This window comes from Colias philodice, chromosome 17 (assembly GCF_061535455.1).
Source record: "Colias philodice isolate Cphi_HAF_F1 chromosome 17, ilColPhil1 Martin Lab GWU primary, whole genome shotgun sequence".
Lineage (NCBI taxonomy): Eukaryota > Metazoa > Arthropoda > Insecta > Lepidoptera > Pieridae > Colias > Colias philodice.
Window position 1 is genome coordinate 8,801,072 of NC_143102.1, and position 23,298 is coordinate 8,824,369.

Below are 23,298 nucleotides of genomic sequence, written 5' to 3' on the forward strand. Positions count from 1 at the left end.
GGGTGAAGAGCGGTTGTAGCCTCCCGTATCAGCTGACGGTTTTTCCACCAAGATACAGCCAGCTGACATATATATTTATCCACAGTTACATATAAGCTATCATCAGGTAAATTTTTGTTTGAGAGGAAATAACGGAAAATAAATTTTTCTTTAAATTTAACTTTCATGTTCGAGACACCAGCTGACGTATAATACACCATGTTGTAACCAGCTGACTATTTTTTTTCGTTGAGATATTGGGTTAGCTACAATTTGACAAATTTTTAGCTGAGAGGAAATGAATGAATGAATGTATTTTTTTTCCTATGTGCGTGGGAGGCTATAACCGCTCACCCCCCCAACCGAGCGCCAGCTGACGTTCACGAGGCTTTATAATACTATACTCTCATGCGACTGACGAATTATCTCTTGAGAGGAAATAGTTAACCAAATTTGCACCTGGCTCCCTAACCAATGCAAAAAATAGATCTAATCCATTAGCCCTCTAGCACTCGTTGGAAATCAATCTTTTGAAGGATTTCCCATATAACACATGACAGGCGGCGGTCGTACATAACCCTTTTCTAATTTAGGCGAGAATGCCTATTACTTACGCTTGATGTATCCCCTTTTGAGTTTTCGATTGTGCGCCGAATTAGGCGCCTTATGTATTATTTATTTGTTTTAGAATGATATTGGGTTGTCTTGTTATTATGGAGAACGTGTATAGAAGTGTTTGGTTGATAGTTTGCGGTGTTTGTATTTAGTGAATTTTCATAGATATGAAATATTTCGAGTGCAGTAGCTCAGTGGGTATTGGCAAAATATACTAATATTCAACAAAAGTGTATTTGTTTTTAGTTTGTAACTCCGCTACGCTGCTACGGGGCCACAGATAACGGATTGTTTACACAGGAAGCTCATATGTCACTAGTTATTCGATTTGTATGTTAGTGAGTAGTCTAAAATATGACATAAAACTTATATAAATGAAATCTAGACGTCGTTTAACTGTATTAACATAAATATTATAAAAAACCTACCACTCATTTATTTCATAACAGAATTGTCTACGCTTCAAAGAACGAAAATCATCTTATAGTCTTGCAAGTTTATAACAGTTTAAGAATAAATCAAGTTCCCCCGTTCGTATAACAATGTATAAGTTTTGTAGGGCACTGCAGTTGCACAAACACTATGAATCAAACTAACTGACGTGTACGCTGCGCTTTGCATTTGTTGTTGTCTTACTTCGCCAGTGAATCGATTTCAACATTCAGTTATATTGAACTGAAGACAGCGTTGCTTCGGTTAAAGAAGATATGCTAATTCAATTCAATGTATATAGGCATTTTTTTTATTTTACTCTTTAATACAGCTAAGCAATTTAGTGTTTTTGGCGGCCTTATCACTTAGCAGTGATGTCTTCCAAGCAACCAGGGCAGAAGGTAATCAGCTCAATGAAGTTTTTTTTAGTTAATTTCGTTAATAAAGGAGCAAATACGTTGTAATTTGAAAAATACAAAGGGCATTTTGCTAAACGTCTATCAACTGTGTGTGGTTGATAGCTTTCACCAGAATTTTAATCCATTAATTTGCTTTCGAGTCTGTGATTGCTGTAGTTAACAAATACCAATTGACTACCTTTCAACCGAATAAAAGCAATTCACAAATCCGCTCCACTAACATTTGGGACGCGCTTAAATCACAAACTAACTAGAACAAGCGTATGTATGTAAATCTGTATATACAGCAGATATAACGTATAAACTTTTGACCCTATTCAGTATTCAGAGTACGTAGTTGTGTGCCTACAGAATTGTTAATAGCGAAACACAATGCCAACTTAACTGACCCAAAGAGAATTACGGACACGTCTGAATTAATCATTGTTGGTGATACGTGGGTAAATCGATGTACTGAACGGTCAATATAGCTTATTGTGATGATTATTGGCCTCTCTGCAGTAGTTCAAGCTTGAAGAATATCAAAGCAGTATTATAATCGAGCACTTTGCCAAGCAATGGCAAAACGTTCGATGTAAAAATTGATCAGAAAAGGGAATTACAGCGCGATTGGCGAATAAACATGATTATTTTTGTCTCTAAAGTAAAAAGGCATTATTTATTTATAACGTAAAAAAACAAGATTGCTACACGTTGCTTTCACGATGAATTGTAAGGTTTCCTCGCTTATATTTTCCTTATAAGACGCTATTGATCATTCGATTTGTCAATAAATATATAATAGCTCCCACGGTGTAACCGTTGTGAAACTAAACGATACAAAGTCAATTATACAGTCTAAAGCGCGTCACACACGGTGAAGATACTATAATATTTTATCTTAAGATACTGTTATATTTTATATTACAGTATCTTAACGCTTCCGGTATCAGCGTTCGGACCATCATTTTTCTTTTTGTCATTGCGTACCACCCACCCCTGTAGAACCGCCATCCTGTTACAAATGACGCGAAATTTTGTGGGTCATTTGTAACAGGATGGCGGTTCTACAGGAGTCTTAGTATGCAATGACAAAAAGAAAAATGATGGTCCGAACGCTGATACCGGATGCGTTAAGATACTGTAATATAAAATATAACAGTATCTTAAGATAAAATCTTCACCGTGTGTGACGCGCTTTATGATCATTACAAGGTGGCGCTAACACCCTCTAATTACTAACAGAAATCGCTTGAATAATAAATAGTTTAATTGCAGCGAATATTTGCTCGGCAAATGAAAACTCATAATGGAGGGGCATTTAAATATATTTAACGTACGTACGTGGCCGGTTGGTCAGCTGTTAATATTAAAAGAGCATTTTCCACGTCGTTTCATAAAAATTTGGCTTAAATTGAGAGCCCGTAAAATGCTTTGGGTTTAAAAAAACCCCCACGGTTGCATTCCTCGTTTTGTTTATTCAAAGTTTAATTTTCAGACAAAATGGACGACCTTTGTTTGACCTCCGCTTGTTTTGTGGTTCAAAAACAGATCGTTGACTGAGGAATGTTGAGGAAATTAGCCACAACCTCCGGCCAATTTCATTTTATTGTTGCCTTCAGTTATTTTATTGCCTTCCAAATGGTGTAAAATGTATTGCGTTTCAATTCGTTGAATTTATACTTTGTTTTAAAGTATACATTAAAGAACTTATTTCAATGTTTAAATTACAAAATGCTCTCTTATTTTTGACTTGATACAATATGAATATATTTTCGTGACATTTGAACAAGGCACAAATCATTTTATACTACTTTAGGATTAGTTATTCAGATGTAGTATGTAGGAAGAATGGAAAATGTTATTCCATCGAAAAAAAGCGTCAGAGAAATGGGTTATAATACAAGTGTATTCAGATTGATTACATACAATTATTCCATTGCTCGTTTAATCGAAACCATACTTAAAATACCCATTCGCAAAGTATCAGCAACTAGAAATATATTCACAGCTTAATGGCTCCGTTAAGCCAACACAATTTATTGTTGAAATAATATTTGTATTTGAAATCCCTGTTTACAATTGTAACATTAACCTTTTGTGCTAATGTTTTAATAAATTCTATCGCTGCCGGCGTAACGTTTCATAATTAATAATGTGTAACAAAGAAATTGCGGTAATTATATGTGGTACAGGTGCGGCCGATGCCTAATGAGTACATAAATTGAGCGGAAGGGTCTGCCAGACCCGTGAGCGAAGGTTGCTTTTTTATTGTGCGAAATAAAACGAAGTAATCAGGTACGAACACACGATTTTATTGCTGTCGCGTTTTATCTGTTTGAATTTATTTCATTATTTTTTTTGTAAAATTTTAAGTAATGGCATGGAATTTGGGTTTACTTTAATCTACTCGTTTATAAAATAATATTTTCTTGGTAATTTAGTTAATATAAATGAAAATATAGCGAGTTTTAAATCTAATACCCAAGCAATAAGTACAGTTCGACACAAAGCTCTACGGCCTACGACCGCGCTACGAACTTCTACGAAATTACCGCGTAGCGTTTCTACGAAGCGGTTATTGCTCACTGCATTTACATTTACACAACAGTGAGCGTACAAAAGTAGCCCAACACATTTCCATTCCAGTAAGTATTATTTAAATTGAGAATAATAGAATCGCGAGCGCTGAACGGCAAATGTATCGGAAAAAAGCGTGAAGCGCAAACAGCGCTCGAGCGGATCGTTCGATGTACAATGGTACGTGAGTGTAGTGATTTTCATTAAATAGCCGGTAGCGTTGCAGCGCATTATTATGCAAATGCAAGTACGGCGTGCCGTCGGGAAGGCGCCAGCGTTGAGTGGCTGCTTTGACAGCGGTGATTTATTTATGTATCGATATATCTTGCTTTTACACGATTAAAACTCGACCTTATTTATTTTAAAATACCAACAAGGCAACGAAAAATATTATAAACAATTATGATAATGACGTAAATCTATTGGAAATAATATCAAGGAATTTTGAAAATTCCTGAAAACTTACTTGAGTGAAATAAAAAGGAAATACTATTGCTTAGTACAAAATGGTACCGATAACGAACGGTATGGTAACCCAACGAAAATAGAGGTCAATTTAGTGGACGTACTAAAAAATTGTCTCATTTCATAAAGCTACAATGAACATTCCTCACCCAACTGACTCGACTGTTGAAAATTAAAAATCCCATTTAAAAACGCTCGCCAAGGCAAAACAATAATAATCTACGTCTCCGAGAAATAAAACTAAACCTCTGACATTACGACCGGTTGTTAGAACAATGCCAACTCGGCTTTATGACGATCCCGAGTGTCCGACGCTCCACTGGATCCCTTGGCTTCTAGTTTCTTCCGTATTTTCCGCAATTTTTGGTTGACATAACTTAATTATAGGTCTCTTTGTTTTTCGAGTGCTGTACGTTGTGGTTGTGAGCATTTTTCATTAAGGTCAGTTTTAAAACATAATTTTGGTATGGAGACGTAGGTAACGTCTAAGTTCTAGGAAGGTTGATTTGTATTATCTTAAATAAAAAATATTAATTCCGACTTGGTTCAATAACTGAAAGTATACCAATTAAAAAAAAAAGAAAAAATAGTATATCATGTGCCGCTTTAACTACCAAGGGTAGTATGGATGTAGCTTGATGACTATAAACGATGAAGATAAAAATCTAGAAAAATTCCTAATTGCTGCATTTTTATGCTTCCAGTCGAATTATCTTGGTAAAGAAAATTTATGCTAATTACCTGATAGAAGGTATTATACCCAAGATTCTCATAATCATTAGACCCGTTGGTTATTAAACGTCTTTTCTTCCGACAAAAACGAAGTGGCTTTCAAAGAATAAGCGGAAAGCGGTATAAATCACGGTGACCATTTAAAATGCATATTTATGCAAATAGCAACGATACGATATTTCTTTATTCCGCTCGCTCTGATTGCCGCCATCTTTCTGTTTGTTTTGCAACTGCGTCCTGAGGATTAGATTTATAATTACCGTTCCTATTTCCATTTCAATTTGCATTTCTGCTTCGATTGACTAATTTATTGCGGCTACGTTGTTTATCTTTAGGGCTTTGTATCTGTTCATATTTTTAATTCAGTTTTAATGATGGATTGATTTTTAATTGTCGATTTTAAGTTGCGTGTTGTACTAATTACTATCGAAGGTATCTTGTGTAATTCATCTTAAAATGCTATAAAGATTGCGATAGTGTGACACTTCTTCTAAGAGGCTTCTATTTTTCATTTCAAGTTTATCATTTTTACTGAGAAGCTTTGAAGTTAAAATATATTGCGCTCATTGCATCCGCTCCATTCACTCTTATATTTGTATTTTGCTGAAACCAAATTGCATTACCAACGAGTTGAAAGCGGAATTGTAAAGTTTCAGACACTGTTCGCTCCACTACATGTGGTTTGAAATGAACTTTCTAATTTCATCTGCTAATGTTTTATAGTTTCATCGTTGAATTGTTCCAGTTTGTTAGTTATTTAATTTGCGATATTTGCGCTTGTTATAACAAATTTGGCGATTTCTGTTTTAATTTTCAATATTAATTATATTAAGTTTTTTTTTTTTCAAATTTTGATCGTTTCAATGTTAATAGATCTACTTACTTTAGAAAGAAACTCAAGTTTTAAATCCTGACTGCATATAATTACCTCATTTGACTGCGATTTTTGTTCGCAGAGTGTTATTCTGTGGTTATTCTCGCTATAAATGTCAAACATTGCAGACGTGCCTTTACAGTAGCGTGGCGGATGCAAATATGTTATCCCACCCGCACTACAGGGATTACGGGGCATACAACTTGACGTAACTGGATGGAGCCGCGCTTTAAAGGATTGTATACTGTTTGCTTGCACTCTAGTTTATGTAAAGGGAAAAAAAGGTGGAAAGGAATTAAGGCAAGGAGTACTCCAGGGGTGTGTTCTAGGGCCGGTGCTTTATTATGTCTTAATCGTGACGTCAAGAAAGTTGGCATAACATAGATGACATAATTACTTCATCCACATTGAATATTTATATTGATATCCAATTCCAATCTCCGTCTTATAATACTAAAAAACTGTCTCCTATAATTCCAATCAAAATCAATAACTGAACTGCCAGCGCCCTACAAACATACTCCACAAATAAATAAACAAGAAGGAAGAATCAAATGTGAACAATATTGTACATGCATTGTCCTTTCCCATTCAGAACAAGAAAACGAATCCAATCATACTCGAATAACAAAGCATTCAACGAACCATTTGAAAACGTCGCCATAACAGCGTATTCAATTTAAGTTTACATTCAAAAGTTCCAATACACAAGTATACTTTTATCGTTGTCCGATATCCGGATGGTCCGGATGGCTTGTGTCCAGCTTCTTATTCAACCGGACGCTACCGGACAGACCTTATCAGACTTATGTTTTATTATGCATGTGTTGAGCGCTATTTATGAATATCAAACCGATAGGGAGATAAATTATTGGTTCCAGAAATGTTTGTTTGGAATTAAATTAGGTTAACGTCCGTGTTTGTGCTATATTGTTTGATTTATGATTTTAAATACTTACACTTTGTAACAATTCGTATCATTCGTAACAATCGGACAGATTAACGTTAAATCTATCAATCCGACTTTATTCAAACTATTTATTTCAAATTCATCGACTAAAGAGACTTGAACTACTAAATTCCACTTTGCCTTTAATCTTTCGCAAAGCTCAGCCACACCACGATCGGTTCAACCATCCTTTACGAACGTCGTCGGATGTCTCTTGGTGACTGATAGCAAACATGCCGTGATAGATGACTGCTGAACGCGTTTACACAATTTGTTACCCATTGATAACGCTTAGTGAACACTCTTTGATTTATTGGAAGTTTTGATGAGCTAGCTAATTCAAACGTTTTGATATGTTTCACGAATATGCTTACGGGTACAAATTGTAGACTGCATTCTTTACTTTGATCTACATTTTGATCCACATATATGAAAAAATATACTACGATGCCTGTTGTTATCCAATTGTGTCCGTATATCATGTGGTTTCCTATTTTTAAAATATGCATTGCTTATTTATAGGTCTAGACGAACTGCCGCAAAATATTTATTTATTCAACGTAATAATATAACTTTTCATGATTTTATTGTCATTGTTTCTGAACAATTGTAACAATATCATTTATAATTGCTTCTCTAGTCCACACATCAGCGTAATGAACACGGAAAGCGACTCCGATCAGACTTAAAACTTCATCAAGTCAAACAAAAGGGCTCTTTCAAACGCCCGTCTATAGATATGCCACTCAATTAAACGCGTGTGCCTTGATACGGTCCCTCCAAATTGTTCCTATGTTGCTTCGTCATTCTCGACTGAAAAGGCTTCCCTAAACGCTGCACTGAATTGGAAGGACACTTGATGAAGTTTCAGCGAATTTTTAAAATGCCTTTGACGACGCTCTTTGATCGACTAATTGAGATTTTTCCAGTTTAGCAAGAGATCGCTAGGGAACTGCATTCGAAATGTGCGAGGAATTTATCGATGAAATCGTTTTAATCGGTGATATGAAAATTATAATACGGAATTGTGTGAATTAAGAAATGCTACACGAATTCAGTATTCATTTATGAGGGTATAAAATAAGTTTCATACATTTTATACTTTGTATGAAAAGAAAGAGTGCGTAGAGTTTTCTTTTCACAGTAGATAATATAAATATTCAACATCGTCTAAGGAAAGGGTACTTCACTTCTTAACAAATTAATTAATAATTTAAAAACTTATTCAGAACATAATCATAGGAGAAAAACTTAGCTTTTCTTTCAATTTCATTATAAAATGTTAAATAATTAATGTAGAGGTATTTTATAAGACTTCTTTTCATAATAATTTGTATAAGTTCTGTTTTTGTAACAATACTACTGTTCCAAGAATCGTAAACTGCTCGCTGTTCACAAACCAATTTCAAGACAATCCCAGTAGCCATGTGTCGCACAAAGCGTAACTGAACCGGGAATGCTAAATGAGATTAATAAGTTGTCCTCTTGGACGCCAGTTCGGAGCAAGTTTAGTTTTGGAACTTTGGTACGTTTGGGTCGAAGTTTCTGGAAGCCCGTGCTATCACTATGAGAACATGTGTGCTCTAATGTCCATGTGTGCATGTATTCTATAAAGTGTCCGTGTCCGTTTGTATGTGTGCTATAGTTTCCGTATGTGTGCATGTGTGCGTGCATTGCTCTGGATGCATTTGAGGGATTTGGGAAAGGGATTAATAAGTTCGCGTCTTGTGCGACAGTTTGTAAGTGCGCTGGGAAGTTTGCATGACGTCATTTTGGTGATATTATTATAAAGTAGCCTTCGCTCTAAGCGTCTAACTGTGAATATATATATGCCTTATAGTCTTCCTAGATAAATTTGCTATTTTACACTGATTTTTTTTCACTGACTCTAAACAAACTCTTCAGATTTATAGCCCATTGAGCCCCGAACGGTCCGATCGGGCCACGATACAATAGATTTTCTATTGTGTCTGTGATTCCGGGGCCTGAGTTATTAATACAATTATAGCTTATACACAACAAAAAATAGATAATAAATTAGGATAGGAATGAGTCAAATTGAATAGAATATTTCAGTACAACATCGATGAGCTTTTCATTAAAGTAATGAAATCTAGGGCACCGACTTCAATACAGTCGTCATGAATTTCTTACTCCATTAAAGCGAGTTCTACAATACCCTGCCGTTAACCAAATAGAATGAGGCTCCAAAATGTTCTGTACCTAGCTTAATATTTAGTGTTTGTGTCTATTCTGAGTGACCTACATATTTAATGTGGACGGGCGGCGCGACGCTCATAAATGAATTGGGTACAGCTAATAAAATGATGATCTCATGGGAGAGCGGGAATTTATCGCCGGAGAGATCCATTATATCGATTTTAATTACTAAGCTTTATTGAATTTTACGTTAGGCTAGGTTGTGATGGAAAGATGCTTTGTGCGTTCGAATTTTGTGAAGTTTTGGAGTAATGTGTTTCAGGACTAATAGAGCTGTTTTAACTTTCGCTCTGTTTGCATTTGTATTATAGAAGCTGTGTATTAGTGCTCGTAGATTTGTTTAAAAGATAACGTATACAAGTTTATTTACATAATGAGGTTTAAACATTTGTTTATACGATGGGTTATACACTTCATGAAACTATGCCAAGTAAAATTTAAATCACAAGATATACATACTTAAAATATTACAAACTAGCGGTCCGCCCCGGCTTCGCCCGTGGTACATATTTCGCAATAAAAGGTAGCCTATGTTCTTTCTCAGGGTCTAAAGATTATCTGTACCAAATTTCATCAAAATCGGTCAAGTAGTTTATGCGTGAAAACCATACATACATACAAACCTTTCCTCTTTATAATATTAGTATAGATTATTTCGTTAAGTGCAAAGAATATTGTTTTAAACGTGTTATCCTAATGGAACGCTTTATTATAGACTAAGTATAGTTTCGCAGCATTCATAAGCTTCTTACGTATTTGACACATTTTACCACTTACAATTATCCAAACTAAGTACTGTTATAAATGGGAAAATGTGTTCTTAAACGCTAAGTTATGGATCTAAATTAAATTTTGGTTGATTTTTCGCTACTTACATAAGCTTTTAGCCAGATGCCACACGGGTGAAGCCTCAAGTAATTAGACTATAAAAAGTTAATGTGTTCGCCAAGCACACGTGTCAGAAGTGAAACTTCTTTTGGCAAGATTCAAAGATACCAAAATCATCGCCTTACTCCATGACGTGACGGTATCGCCATAACCTGACCTTGAAATTTTACTCTCAACGCGCCTAAAGAAGTTTCACTTCAAAATGTTCCTGCCATAAGATTATCCATATAATCCATATAATTATTTAACAGCTAAACTTCATCCGGTAATAAAGGAACCACGCGAGTAAAGTTGCATGCTGTAACTAGTATATTCACTAAATAGTTCTTACTATTAGTCTATCCAAATTGCGCGGGGTGGTATACGAAATAGCCAAACAGTGGAACTTGGACTAGAACGGTATCCGAGTCGTGCTGTTCGCTCACTTTCTCCTTGAGTCGCACTTGATATATTCAATTAGAATATTGTGTAAGTGCTTTAATAGTTGTTTAGAATATGGTGATAGCTGCTGTTGTTTGAATGAGTGGAGTCGTTTTAAATTGATTTGACTGTATTGATAGTGTCAAGAAAGTGATAGTATGATTGACTATGTCATCCTCGAGTTTATATTAGGGGTTGAAATCCCACCATTGATTGCAGTTTCAACCGATTAAACATATCTTCATATTTTTTCATTTGTATTAGTAATGTGCTCAAAAAGACAGGTCTAACTTAATATTCAAAATAATAAATTATTTAGAGATTTTCTTGTTGCAACTATTTTATACCAATAATGCCGTTCTTTTTTAAGGCACTAAGGTTTCAAAGTCCTACAAAAGTAAAATACGTTACGCAAGTCACAACACAACAATCTCAATCTCAAAACCCAGTTCACTATACTGCCTTACAGTAAAACAATTTCTCATTTTTCCCGTCGCCCTCCACGGCAGCTCTTATGAAATGTAACGTTTGGTGAATTTTGTATGAAGCTCCCGTCCCTCCCGCGTTCTAACGGCCATTTCGGTATAATTTGCATCTACCCTACCTTCAATGTATTTCTGTTATTTGAATATTTCAAGCTGATATACTAAGTTCCTGGCTTGAATGTTAATTTGATAAGTGGGGTGGATTGGCAGTAAATATTGTGGAGATTAATGTGCTTTTCTTGTTTTCAGGTAAGCATCGGTGATGTTTGTGGTGATATTTATATGGGGGAAGTTGTATCGGTAACTATTTAAAAGTATGTAAGTAAGTATTTAAAAGTATGAGTAATTCTTTGTAAAAAGTAACGAAAAATAATTGCTAATTAATATTCTCTGTCATAAAAACATTTACTCTCCACTGCTAAATAGTACCTACGTGATATTTGAAGCCATTACCTATCAGCATACCAAAACGAAAAAGTTATGAAGATGACAATGTGAGATAGAAAATAAAATGAATTTGTCTAAGGGAATTTGAGTCATTCGTAATGCGAAAACTTTTTGGAAATACGCCTCTAATAAGGAAACGTCAACCTATGGAATATTATCCCGCTTCAAGCATATTATAATCCAACCCAGATCTAACTAATCTTAAGATTGAAGATCTGAAGAAGAATTTTATGAAAAATGTAGTATACGTCTTTATCTCGTCATAGTCGTTCGAATTTTAAATTCGTCGTGTCGTGGTCGTGGCGCTGGCTGAAAAAACGATACTAGCCGAAAAAAAAACAAATGTCATGGTCCGGGAGCCAGCAGCAGATTTTATGACCAAGTTCCTCTCAAGCGGTAATTAGTAAAATGCATCAAAGTATAGTATTATGAAGCCTCGTGAACGTCAGCTGGAGCTCGGTTGGGGGGAAGAGCGGTTGGAGCCTCCCGTATCAGCTGACGGTTTTTCCACCAAGATACAGCCAGCTGACATATATATTTATCCACAGTTACATATAAGCTATCATCAGGTAAATTTTTGTTTGAGAGGAAATAACGGAAAATAAATTTTTCTTTAAATTTAACTTTCATGTTCGAGACACCAGCTGACGTATAATACACCATGTTGTAACCAGCTGACTATTTTTTTTCGTTGAGATATTGGGTTAGCTACAATTTGACAAATTTTTAGCTGAGAGGAAATGAATGAATGAATGTATTTTTTTTCCTATGTGCGTGGGAGGCTACAACCGCTCACCCCCCCAACCGAGCGCCAGCTGACGTTCACGAGGCTTTATAATACTATACTCTCATGCGTCTGACGAATTATCTCTTGAGAGGAAATAGTTAACCAAATTTGCACCTGGCTCCCTAACCACAAGTCATATTATAATAAATTCATAGTCTAGCCAAATGTCTTCCCCGGAGATTGAGCGGCGGTTCGCGGCCTTGGTTCCGATATCCATATCGATGGGAAACTAGGACACCGATACGTATTATTACGTACGATCGATATTTTTGCAACATTTTGCGACGTTCAGTCACTCTTTTGTCTTCGTGTGTGATGTTCGAAATTCTAATTTGAAAGTCGATTTTTTGTTTGAATAATGAATCTGTGATTGTTTGTGGCGCGAGCGGATATTATCATACGTTCGGAAACGTTTAAAGGTTTAGAAATCGAATTGTTTTTTAGAGTTGTTATACAGTATGATGTTTACGTATTTAAATAATCATTTTAATACCGACAAAGTTCACTGATTATATTTTAATATCGTTAATTAAATTCACCAATTTGTTCGTGCTTGTTTTATGCAATTGACCACAAATTTAATGTGCCGTGAATACTATTGTTGACATTATATTATTTTGTCCACAAATCTTTTGCGGATATGATATTTTTACAATTCATATTATACGTGTCTCGTTACCATTTTCATCGTTAGTTTTCCATTACAAATATAAATTCAATGTCTTCCATTTAACAATAAACTTGCAAATTTTGTATGAAAACTATCAAGCTATGAGCTAATCATCAATTTAGTCATATTATACAGCAGTATCTTCACAACCTAAATACTAATCTATCGGAAAATGGTGCAAAACAAAAACGAGGACTGCTTTATCGAACTGTTTTCGCTACTCTGCGATCAGAGGAAGCCGGTCAAAGGGAGGATCTCACAAAGGAGCAAGGGTGAGTCTGTAGCGATATCTCAGTGTGCTAGTGTCTCTTTGTCAGTTTTTGCAGGTGAAATATGCGCTTAAAAGCTCTGTTACGTTTGTTATTTTGTCTAGATGGTTTTAAATGGTGAAGCACATGTTTTGAAGCATGTTTGTGTGTTTAAAAAGCATGCGTAGTGACTGATGTTCTATTTAAGTGAGAGAAACAAAAATTAATAAATGAAATGATGGGATATTTTTAAAGAATAGAACAAAATCTTATAAGTATGCTGAGTGTTATAATAACAAATTATCACGTTAATTGATTATTAAAAATAATTTTGTCACTCTTACAATAAACAGAAATATACAAGCATCAATCATAGATTATTTGGCATAACGTAGAAGAGTAATTTTTACAAATAAATCAGAACTACAATTAATTCTACGTCATTCAATTTTATTATAACTCGAATTCCATCTGTACCTCACAAATGTTCACAATTCGCGATTAATTAAACGTTGTCAGAAAATTTTAATTAAATTGAACGCGAATCAAGCAAATAGAAAACGACTTCCATCGACCCACTTCCTAGCGTTGTCTTATCTTATTCCTCGACATTGAATAATACTGTATTTATCGTACCAATAACACTGACATATCGCTGCTACGTTATTTGATAAATAAAGACTAGGAAAACCTTATTTCTTCGTGATTTGAAAAAAGTATCAAAATAAGTATGTTAAGTTATATTATGCACTTGAAATAACTGACTACTTTTTCAATGTTTTTGTATATATAAATCTTCCCGTCTTTTGAGTGGTTTACGTGTATGTAGAATCGAAAGATCCCAGGTTCGAGATAAATAAAAATGTATCATGTAACAGGATACAGAAGAGCGAAAAATCTAAACAAATATAAAATCAATGTGTTCTATATAATAGTATACGATATTCGTAAAAAGATAAAGATTTTGAAACATTATTGATTCAGTATAAGATTTATCAAAACACCAGTCCCCGTGCAAACACTATCAGTTGTTTCACCTAATTGTTGTAGGTGCGGCTTATCACTGATACTGTACAGAGACAATTGATAACAGCGCACAGTCGCCGCACATCGCTGCACTAAATAACATATTCACGAGGACATACCTAACGAAACTCCACAACCCTAACGCCATTACAATGTAAATATATTCAGTCTGTGTCAATATAGTTTATATTTTATCTGTGCCGTTTTCCATTCTGTGCCGAGCCGCGCGCGGTTATTTGTAAACACTGGCGACGTTGAATAGAATCGAAAACAAAAACCGACCGCAAATTTAATTTTGGAACGATATGTAAACTTTTTATTTTTTGAAATATGAACGTGACAGTGCTTTTGACGTTTGATTTAGTGATGTGAACATGTCGATGAATGGATTGTCGGTAGAGCGTGGTGTGTGAAATGAGGAGTTTTTGGACGGAAATTCTGAACGCGGCGGCGAGCCATCCGTTTCCATCGGTGCCCGGGGATTTACTCTCGCCACTCGACTTAGATTACGGTGATGAATGTATGTTTCATTATTTATTAATAAAATAGGATTCTTTTCAACAATTTCTCTATAATATCGCTGATGGAGTGTAGAGATTTCTGATATACATAATATATATAATATTGACACAGAAACATCTTCCTTTGTGTGTTACATAATGAAGTGATTAATATTTATTGTTTTTTAGTACATATTGATTATATTTTATTTTTAAAACAATGTACTTTGAATTTTTCTGTTCTTACACTCCACTTAAATAATAATAAAGTGATTACAAGATATGCATAAAAATTGGAATGCATGTGTAAGAAAAAAGTTTTATCTCTGCTTAATCTATTTGTCATATTTTTCCATACATAAATCCATACTAATATTATAAATGCGAAAGTAACTCTGTCTGTCTGTCTGTTACTCAATCACGCCTTAACTACTGAACCAATTGGCATGAAATTTGGTATAGAGATATTTTGATACCCGAGAAAGGACATAGGATAGGTTTTATCCCGGAAATCCTACGGGAACGGGTTTTCTTTGAAAACGCGGGCGAAGCCGCGGGCGGAAAGCTAATTATTCATATAAACAAAAGAGCTACAATGTAATAATAATGTGAATCATAACACAATATTCGTTAACTTCTTTGTTACGATAACAATTAATAATATTAATAAATGTATTAAAATTGCTTGTAAATACTAAAGTAATTTTATTATATCTAGTTGAAGAAACTCGTTTGCTTTTGATAGTTAATCCATACTAAATATTATAAATGAAAGTAACTCTGTCTGTCTGTCTGTTACTCAATCACGCCTAAAATACTGAACCAATTTTCATGAAATTTGGTATGGAGATATTTTGATACCCGAGAAAGGACATAGGCTACTTTTTATCCCGGGAAAATGACACAATCCCGGAAATCCCACGGGAACGGGAACTATGCGGTTTTTTCTTTGACTGCGCGGGCGAAGCCGCGGGCGGAAACCTAGTAGTTATATACTAACGAAATTGACATATATGGTGTGTGATCATCGTACTGATTTTATATTTCAATAATAGTACACTAAATTTTGGTAAGATGAATCGATCTTATTAGAGCATAGTAAAATTCTTTTTCTAAAAATTTTTCTAAATTTTTTTTCTTTTCTCTTTTGCTTTTTCAGCCACCCGCGTTACATTAATTATATGTATTATATATCTATCCTCTACCTTAGGTGGCCTGGAAGAAATCGCTTTTAAGCGATAAGGTCACCTTTTGTACTTCGCATCCAAACAGATATATATTATACATTGTAATATTAAATGGTGTGGTACAATAAATGATTAAATAATAATAATAATTCTTTAAAATAAAGTACCCCTATCATTAAATACACATTTAAATAATTTTATTGAATTCCTACAATGCGACGTATCTAAAATTATATTATGTTTATATGAAGATGGTTAATTAGCTCTAACCTATCTGTAAGATGTTCTTGCTAATAAGCTTAATTATCGTAATTAATAATTAACATTGCTTACGTTGTTTTCAATTTCATTGCCAATTTGCATTCATAGGTAAGTTACGTATAATAGATAAAAAATTATAATTCTAATTTATAAAGCATTTAAACACTATAAAAGTAATTAAAGTGAAACTTTTATTACATCGTCTCAAACTTTTTGGTCTGTGTAGCGCATGTCGCGTGTATCGCGGCTGCCGAGTATACTACCTACTCGGCAGCCGACCGTCACGCGACATGCGCTATACAAAGCAGCGTTCGGAACCGTTCGAACAGTTTCACTTTCACCGTGGTTTCATAAAACCACACAGCATTTTTTAATAAATTATATTATTAAATAATGTAAATAAAAGCTATAAATTCAAGTAATAAATAATGTAATTAGAGACTGCATTATTCTAAATCCCGACACTAATTACGAAAGAGATAAATACGTTTACTTCCAAATGCACATATAAAACAAATTCCAATTCATAAACATAAAGAAACAAAACATTAAATTAATAATCAATTGAAATATATTGTGCTACAGAGGAAAGGGGTAAGTCACTCAACGTACACCACATTCAGTAGATGCGGCGACGGTTTCAGTGGCTCCCCTGTGACCTTTGGAGAATAAAGCCTAAATATAAATAAATAAATATTTCAGGACAATTTTCACACACAGCACGATCTGATCCCATACTAAGCTTTCGCTTGTGTTATGGAAACCAGATGGCTGATAAACATACATATATAAGTTTAAATAAATACTTGTATAGATAAAATTAACACCCAGACACCCACCTGGAAGGCAGGATCACTACCAACTAAGCTAACCGGCCAGTCAAATAAATACAATATAAATATACATACATTAATAAATAGATTATTTTATAAGACAACCGTATAAAGAGGCACAAAATTATTATTAAGAATTTGAATCGATATTATTTCTATTTGTTCTCTTAGTCTGGGAGCTATTGGTAGAACTTATTTATGGGTATAGATGGCCACAGCAAATTATTCTTATACTGATAAATTTATATTGTTATTGTATTTTGGCCGAAATCTTTTTATTTTCATTTTTAAATTCATCTCTAGAATATTTTCACATGTTTATAAATGTACGTTCACTGAAAATTTTACAATAATAACATCCATGCAAAACACAATTACATGCGAGGGGAATTTTCCTATTTAGTTGCTAATTAAGCAATCAACAAATGCACTAATTACTGACACTAATAAGCGCTAATCAGTGAGTGGACGCTTAAATAAAGGGTAATACCTACATTACGATGAGAATTTTGGTCGTGGTCGTAGTCGTCGCGTCGTTGGTCGTGTGATCGAATTATTTTTAGTAAAACGTCAAAGGCTTATGTCAATTAGTATCGATAGCGGATTCTATTCGCGCTGAAATTTGATCTGTGTTTAATTTGTACTTATTTATTTATAAAATTTGGTTTTATTAATCGAAAAATAAAGTTAAATGTTAGTGAGTATTGTAAACTATCAAATTGTCCTATTTTTAGATAAAGGTTTTTTTATTTTGCAGTTCCCAATCTACGTTCACGTTTATTTATTAACAATAGCATATCGAAATGTCAACTACACTCAATTATATGTTGACAGATAATCCTACAGCCTGATAACTTATCTATTTGTTACTAGACAAGCGAAGGATTCGATTGGTAATTATTTATAGATAATAAACTATATCGATGTTATATTGGACATTAAAAGAAATTGTGTTTGTAATCAATTAAGTACAAAATACACTTGATAGCTTGTCAGTCATAATTTAGTATTTATATGTATTAATTTAATAGTGAATGTTATAATTTTGTAAATTTTATCTCAATTCAATTTCACCTCGTCTGCATCAGCGCACAATGTCGAAATGATATTTCGATATGCCCATAAATAAAGCATTGCGTAAAACCACGATAGCCTTATCTATCCAACGCCTTATCAGATATTGTGCACGGGCCCTTACACACAGTGGAAAAACAACAGCTTACCAGTTCGCACAGATGAGATCGTTCACAAACGAGAAATCGATTCGCGATCGATGTTTTTAAAATCACGCGCATCGAATCGATAGTGTCGAGATAAAGGTATCTTATCGAGCAGTAGGAATGTGAGCAGTGGACGGAGTGTGTACTGTGTAGTGTGCGTTATGTTTGTAATAAGTTAATTGGGTAATGATGAGATTGCCGTGGGTGTGTTGGTCGGAGTGTGTGCGCGAGGTCGGGTGGCAGACAGTGTATTGCGGGCTGAACGCGTGCGAGCGTCTGGCGGCCGCGCATCAGCTGTTATCGCCCACGTATCCCTCGCTAGACGTTATCATAGCTGCTCCTGGGTGCAACAGCAGATGTAGGTATCTCTCAAGGTGTTTGGAGAGCATATTTTAAGTAGATCTACTTATGGTTTGGTTAATTTTAATGCCTGTTTTGAATGTTTGTCTGCGTCGATGTTGTAGGTAGATATAGCAAATGGTATAGAAAATTTATTAGGTTTTCATAAGTTTATTTCAAGTTGTAGTCACATGTGTGTTTACATTTTTTGAATGCATTTAGTTATCAGATAGATAGAAAATAATTATGTCTGTCATAAAAAAAAAACAAAGAATTAATTAACCTAAATAATATTCAAATGAAAACCTTGCATAAAACGTATACGTGATAGATAAAGGCACGTGGGAATGATAAATATACAAAGACAGAAATTCATATATTATGAGTCATGTATAATGTGTTTATAATGTCTAGTTTATTTATATAAATTATTATCTTTAAATTTTATTGATCTATATTTAAATATTATTTTTTTTGGCTGCTTCATATATTCATTCTATGGTATATACCCATTTCTTAAAGACGGTCATTTCTGAAGTCTACTGTCTACACAATATGGTGCTTTTTTTAAGCATATACGCAATATTCAACGATACATGCCACAAAATGTATTAAATTTTAAAACAAAAATTTGAAACATGAAAACCGAAATTGAGAGGAATGAATATATATCGTCCGACAAAGGCAATCTCTGTTTATTACATGAAACTGGTAACATTGAATCCATTTGTTTGTAACACTTAACATGCTTTTCATGTATGGCTACTATAGCGCACTTGAAATTTTAGTATTTATTTCAAACTGAAATTGTATGAAACAAAACAGTCCAATTTTAAATTCACAATATAAATATTGAATGCTATCACAATAATTCACAATTACCTACTGGATGGGCGACAGCTGCCAAGAACGTATTTACAATATCATTTCAGTTGGAGATCTTTGATTCACGGATATTATTTTTTATTTCATGAGCTTCTATTTTATTTCATCAAGTATATTCCCTTTATTTAAAATGCCGTTGTTTACCATCGACACATATTTCCACATCACAATATATCACTGATTTTTCAGCAGATGTAATTTCAACTCATCAAATTATACATCATTAGCGGTATTACATGCATTACTCCTATAAGTCTTAGCGTGATGATACCTTTAGCCTTCCTTGATAAATGGGCTATTTAACACTGAAATAATTTTCAAATTGGACCTGCAGTTTTTGAGATTAACATGTTCAATCAAACAAAAAACTTTTCAGCTTTATAATATTAGTATAGATATTAACCAGATACAATTTTACTTTAACCCATTCGATGGACGTATATTAATTGGTTAAACACAAGTGCTTTCGTATCGAAAACATAAGGAATGCAATAATTGCAATCAAAATACAGCGAATGGACGACGCATTACGTAGTCTATAGTCGATATAACGTTTACGTATATTCTATAGAGTCAATAAAGTATTGGTAATTCGAAAGGTGCTCGCTTTAACTGCGTTTCTGAATGTTTACTGAGTGAGAGCAATCAACGTTAATGACGAGTAATGAATAAATTGTTAAATGCAGTTTGTTTCATTATGTTGTGGCTGCTTATAGTAGTATTTGGAAACACAATCAGTCAATAGCATGATTCTACCATGTTTCATAGTGTTTATCTTCGTTATCCTTTTCATTACCTGTCCTGATTGTCTTCGTTATTAGGTACTAGCTTTCCGCCCGCGGCTTCGCCCGCGTTTTCAAAGAAAAACCCGTTCCCGTAGGATTTCCGGGATAAAACCTATCCTATGTCCTTTCTCGGGTATCAAAATATATCTATACCAAATTTCATGCGAATTGGTTCAGTAGTTCAGGCGTGATTGAGTAACAGACAGACAGACAGAGTTACTTTCGCATTTATAATATTAGTATGGATTTATGATCAGTTAGTTAGCCGTTGCTTTCTAAAAATGCAACTTTGTAGCATTCAACAACATTTAGAATGTATATATAATATTTCGCTGTCAAAATGTTTGAATCCCCTCCATGGAGCACTCACAAATCTATTGCTACGTTTCCTAGCCTTTAAGTATATTAGCCGCTAGGAAGAGTATACCCAAAATCGTAAACATGATCCAACCAACAAATTTTCACCATTACGTTACTGAACCTATAACGCTACTATAATGGCATATAAACAAAACGCCTGAAAATGCTCATCGCTCCAGACAATGCAAATTTAATCAGGCAAGGAGTTAGGGGCCCGTAATGTAGCGTTAGAATTAAGTTCAATTTATACACTGCAGCCGCCGCAGCTTAATGTATCTCGTTATGATAATTTTTAAAGCAAGGAAACTCGTTGCTGTAATGCGATTGTGGAGCGCTCGGTTAAAAACTGACTTTAGTGGAAAAATTGGTTTATTGTGCACTGTGTGAGCGGTGTATTAGAGGCTAATTTGTAGTTACTTTTTGGTATTATTGGTCGTGTATTGATATATTTATGATGGTGTGGATGGTTTTGTTTGTCTGAAAAGTTTCTAACTATTTTGCTTCTTGTTTTCTAAGGGCCGATTTTTCAATGCTTGGATAAAACTTATCCGTCCAATAAAGTATTACACGATAATATTAAAATGTCACGTAAACTGTCAAATACGGGCAATTAGAATACGTTTTTAAAATGGCAGTTTTATACATTATTCGACGAATAAATTTTATCCAAGCATTGAAAAATCGGCTCTAAGTATAACACGTAGTAACTATAAAGTTATCTTTGGTATAACGCTGCTTTTAAATTCTTAATATCCAAATTACAAGTCTTTATTTACATTTTAAAGAAATTATTCATTTTATTTTTAAGTGTAGGTACTATTTCCCTTTTTAATGAGCTTTCCCTTCAAAACACGCGGTTAAATGAAATTATATTTTCAGCTTAATTTAAACATAATTTTCGATATTCATTAGCTTGAACAGAAAATAGTTGTGTAATATAAAACGAGTTCTAAATGGCGGCCAGTCATGCACTCAATAAAAGCAGACTTTGGAACTGAAATCATGAATAAAAACCGTTCCCATCTCGCGAGATACTTGAATTTTTAAATTTTTTTACAAAACTTTTAATTGCTTTTTCCATCGAAGCGCAGTTCCCGTTTCGCGATTTAATACTGAATACACGGTGTAACGTGATGTTGTAATTTCGTTTATGATTCGCCAGATGTTGTTTGCTTTTGTGTTACTTATTAATACGTAGCTATAGGTAGGTATAGGGTGGTGCAAATGAGGAAAATTTTCCTTATACACTTGACCTGGAATTGGTGATTGATTGAGGAATATCTTTGGAGGGATCGTAATGGTATGCGGTGATTATTAATAGTCGTTGTTATAGTATAAATGTGTTGTAAACAAAAAAACTGATTGGTACTCCATAATTGATAGTAGAGTAGACCTTTTATGAAGTACTATATACTTCATAAAAGGACATTTTAAATCGGTTCATTAAAGATACAAAGGTGAAAGTTTTCAGCTGCAGTTGCATCTTTAATTTGTCATTTTAGTTTTCGTTCAATGTTGTATTATCGTAGCAAATTAAAATGTAACATGTCACAAAACTAAATTCGAGAAAATTTAGCTCCAAACTTAAAGCAAAATAACTGTTAAACATTATTTGATAGCACTAACTCCGTTTACAGTTCGAGTGATATATATGTAAGCTCAACTTTCACGCATTCGGTTTTCGTCGTAGGAGGGCAATATTTTAAAACGAAATTCCATTTAAAATAGTTTATTAGTGCTAGCGGGCAGCGGCCGACCATTTGGCAGAGCCTGCAACGTATAGCCTTCGCTAGGGTGGCAGTTATTCTGACATCTTTGAGGACATATTTTATCGTAATCTCTATGGTTACGTGTAGAGTGCGGGCAATTGGATTCTGATAGTGTGTGTTTGATGGGAGTTAGATTTTAAGGGAAACTTCTTTAGGCGCGTTGAGAATAAAATTTCAAGGTCGCGTGGCATACACGCTGTTTTTTATTTAGTTCGATAATAACTCCAAAGTCCAAATGTATACTTGCAAGAAAATAAAAGCATCAATTTATAACACCTTTTACATGAAATTTCGCTTCTTTATGCGTTAATAATTTTATTAAAAAGAATGTTGGTTAATGTTTTCGACAAATCTATTCAATTAAATCAAACGACAAATTTCGGACGAATATATGATCACATATTCAAATCATACTATAATTTACAAATCTCAATCAAGTTAAACCGTCCAATTCGTGCCCCAATTTCCCTTTTCCCAAAGTCCCAGCCGGCGCTACGCAAACGAATCGCACATGGAACGATCTGGAAGTCGTCTCTAATAATAAGGTTTTAACAAAATCCCGCCAATAAAAGTAAATGAGGCTCACCCTACTCTTGACCCGGATACGCGACACGCCCGGCTAGTTCTGTCCGGTTAAAAACTACGAGAAATTCCTTACATAAATCTCTTTTTCAAGAATTGCGAGGATCGACGCCATTTTGTTTTTTTTTTAGCTTTGTTTTTTTATTCCCATGAGGGTAGTTGAATATAGCGCTCGTTCAAGTGCAGTGATTAAAGTATATAATACTTTTTGTAGATTTTATTTGTGCCAAATATTTTAGTTTAAATGTCGCGTTTTTGTATTTCGTTATTATAAACTGTGTCAAGCTTCTCGCCAACAAACAAAAGGAATAATTAAAAGTTACATTGTTTTGGTGCTCACTAAATATTGAGTTAAAAAACAA

The 23,298-nt window shown here is 34.2% G+C and overlaps 1 protein-coding gene across 7 annotated transcripts in view; it reads left to right on the forward strand.

Moving 5' to 3' along the window:
* Nucleotides 1–23,298, forward strand: part of aPKC (protein kinase C iota type) — a 189,828-nt gene that overhangs the window by 140,479 nt on the left and 26,051 nt on the right. Inside the window, exon 1 of one of the 7 annotated variants that reach the window (XM_089705570.1) lies at nt 18,361–18,574. The exons of the other annotated variants lie outside the window; for them this stretch is intronic. Coding sequence (XP_089561696.1) covers nt 18,403–18,574 — 172 coding nt within the window. The 5' untranslated portion in view covers nt 18,361–18,402. Of the gene's footprint in view, nt 1–18,360; nt 18,575–23,298 lie in introns of those variants that run through there. 7 annotated transcript variants of the gene reach the window in all.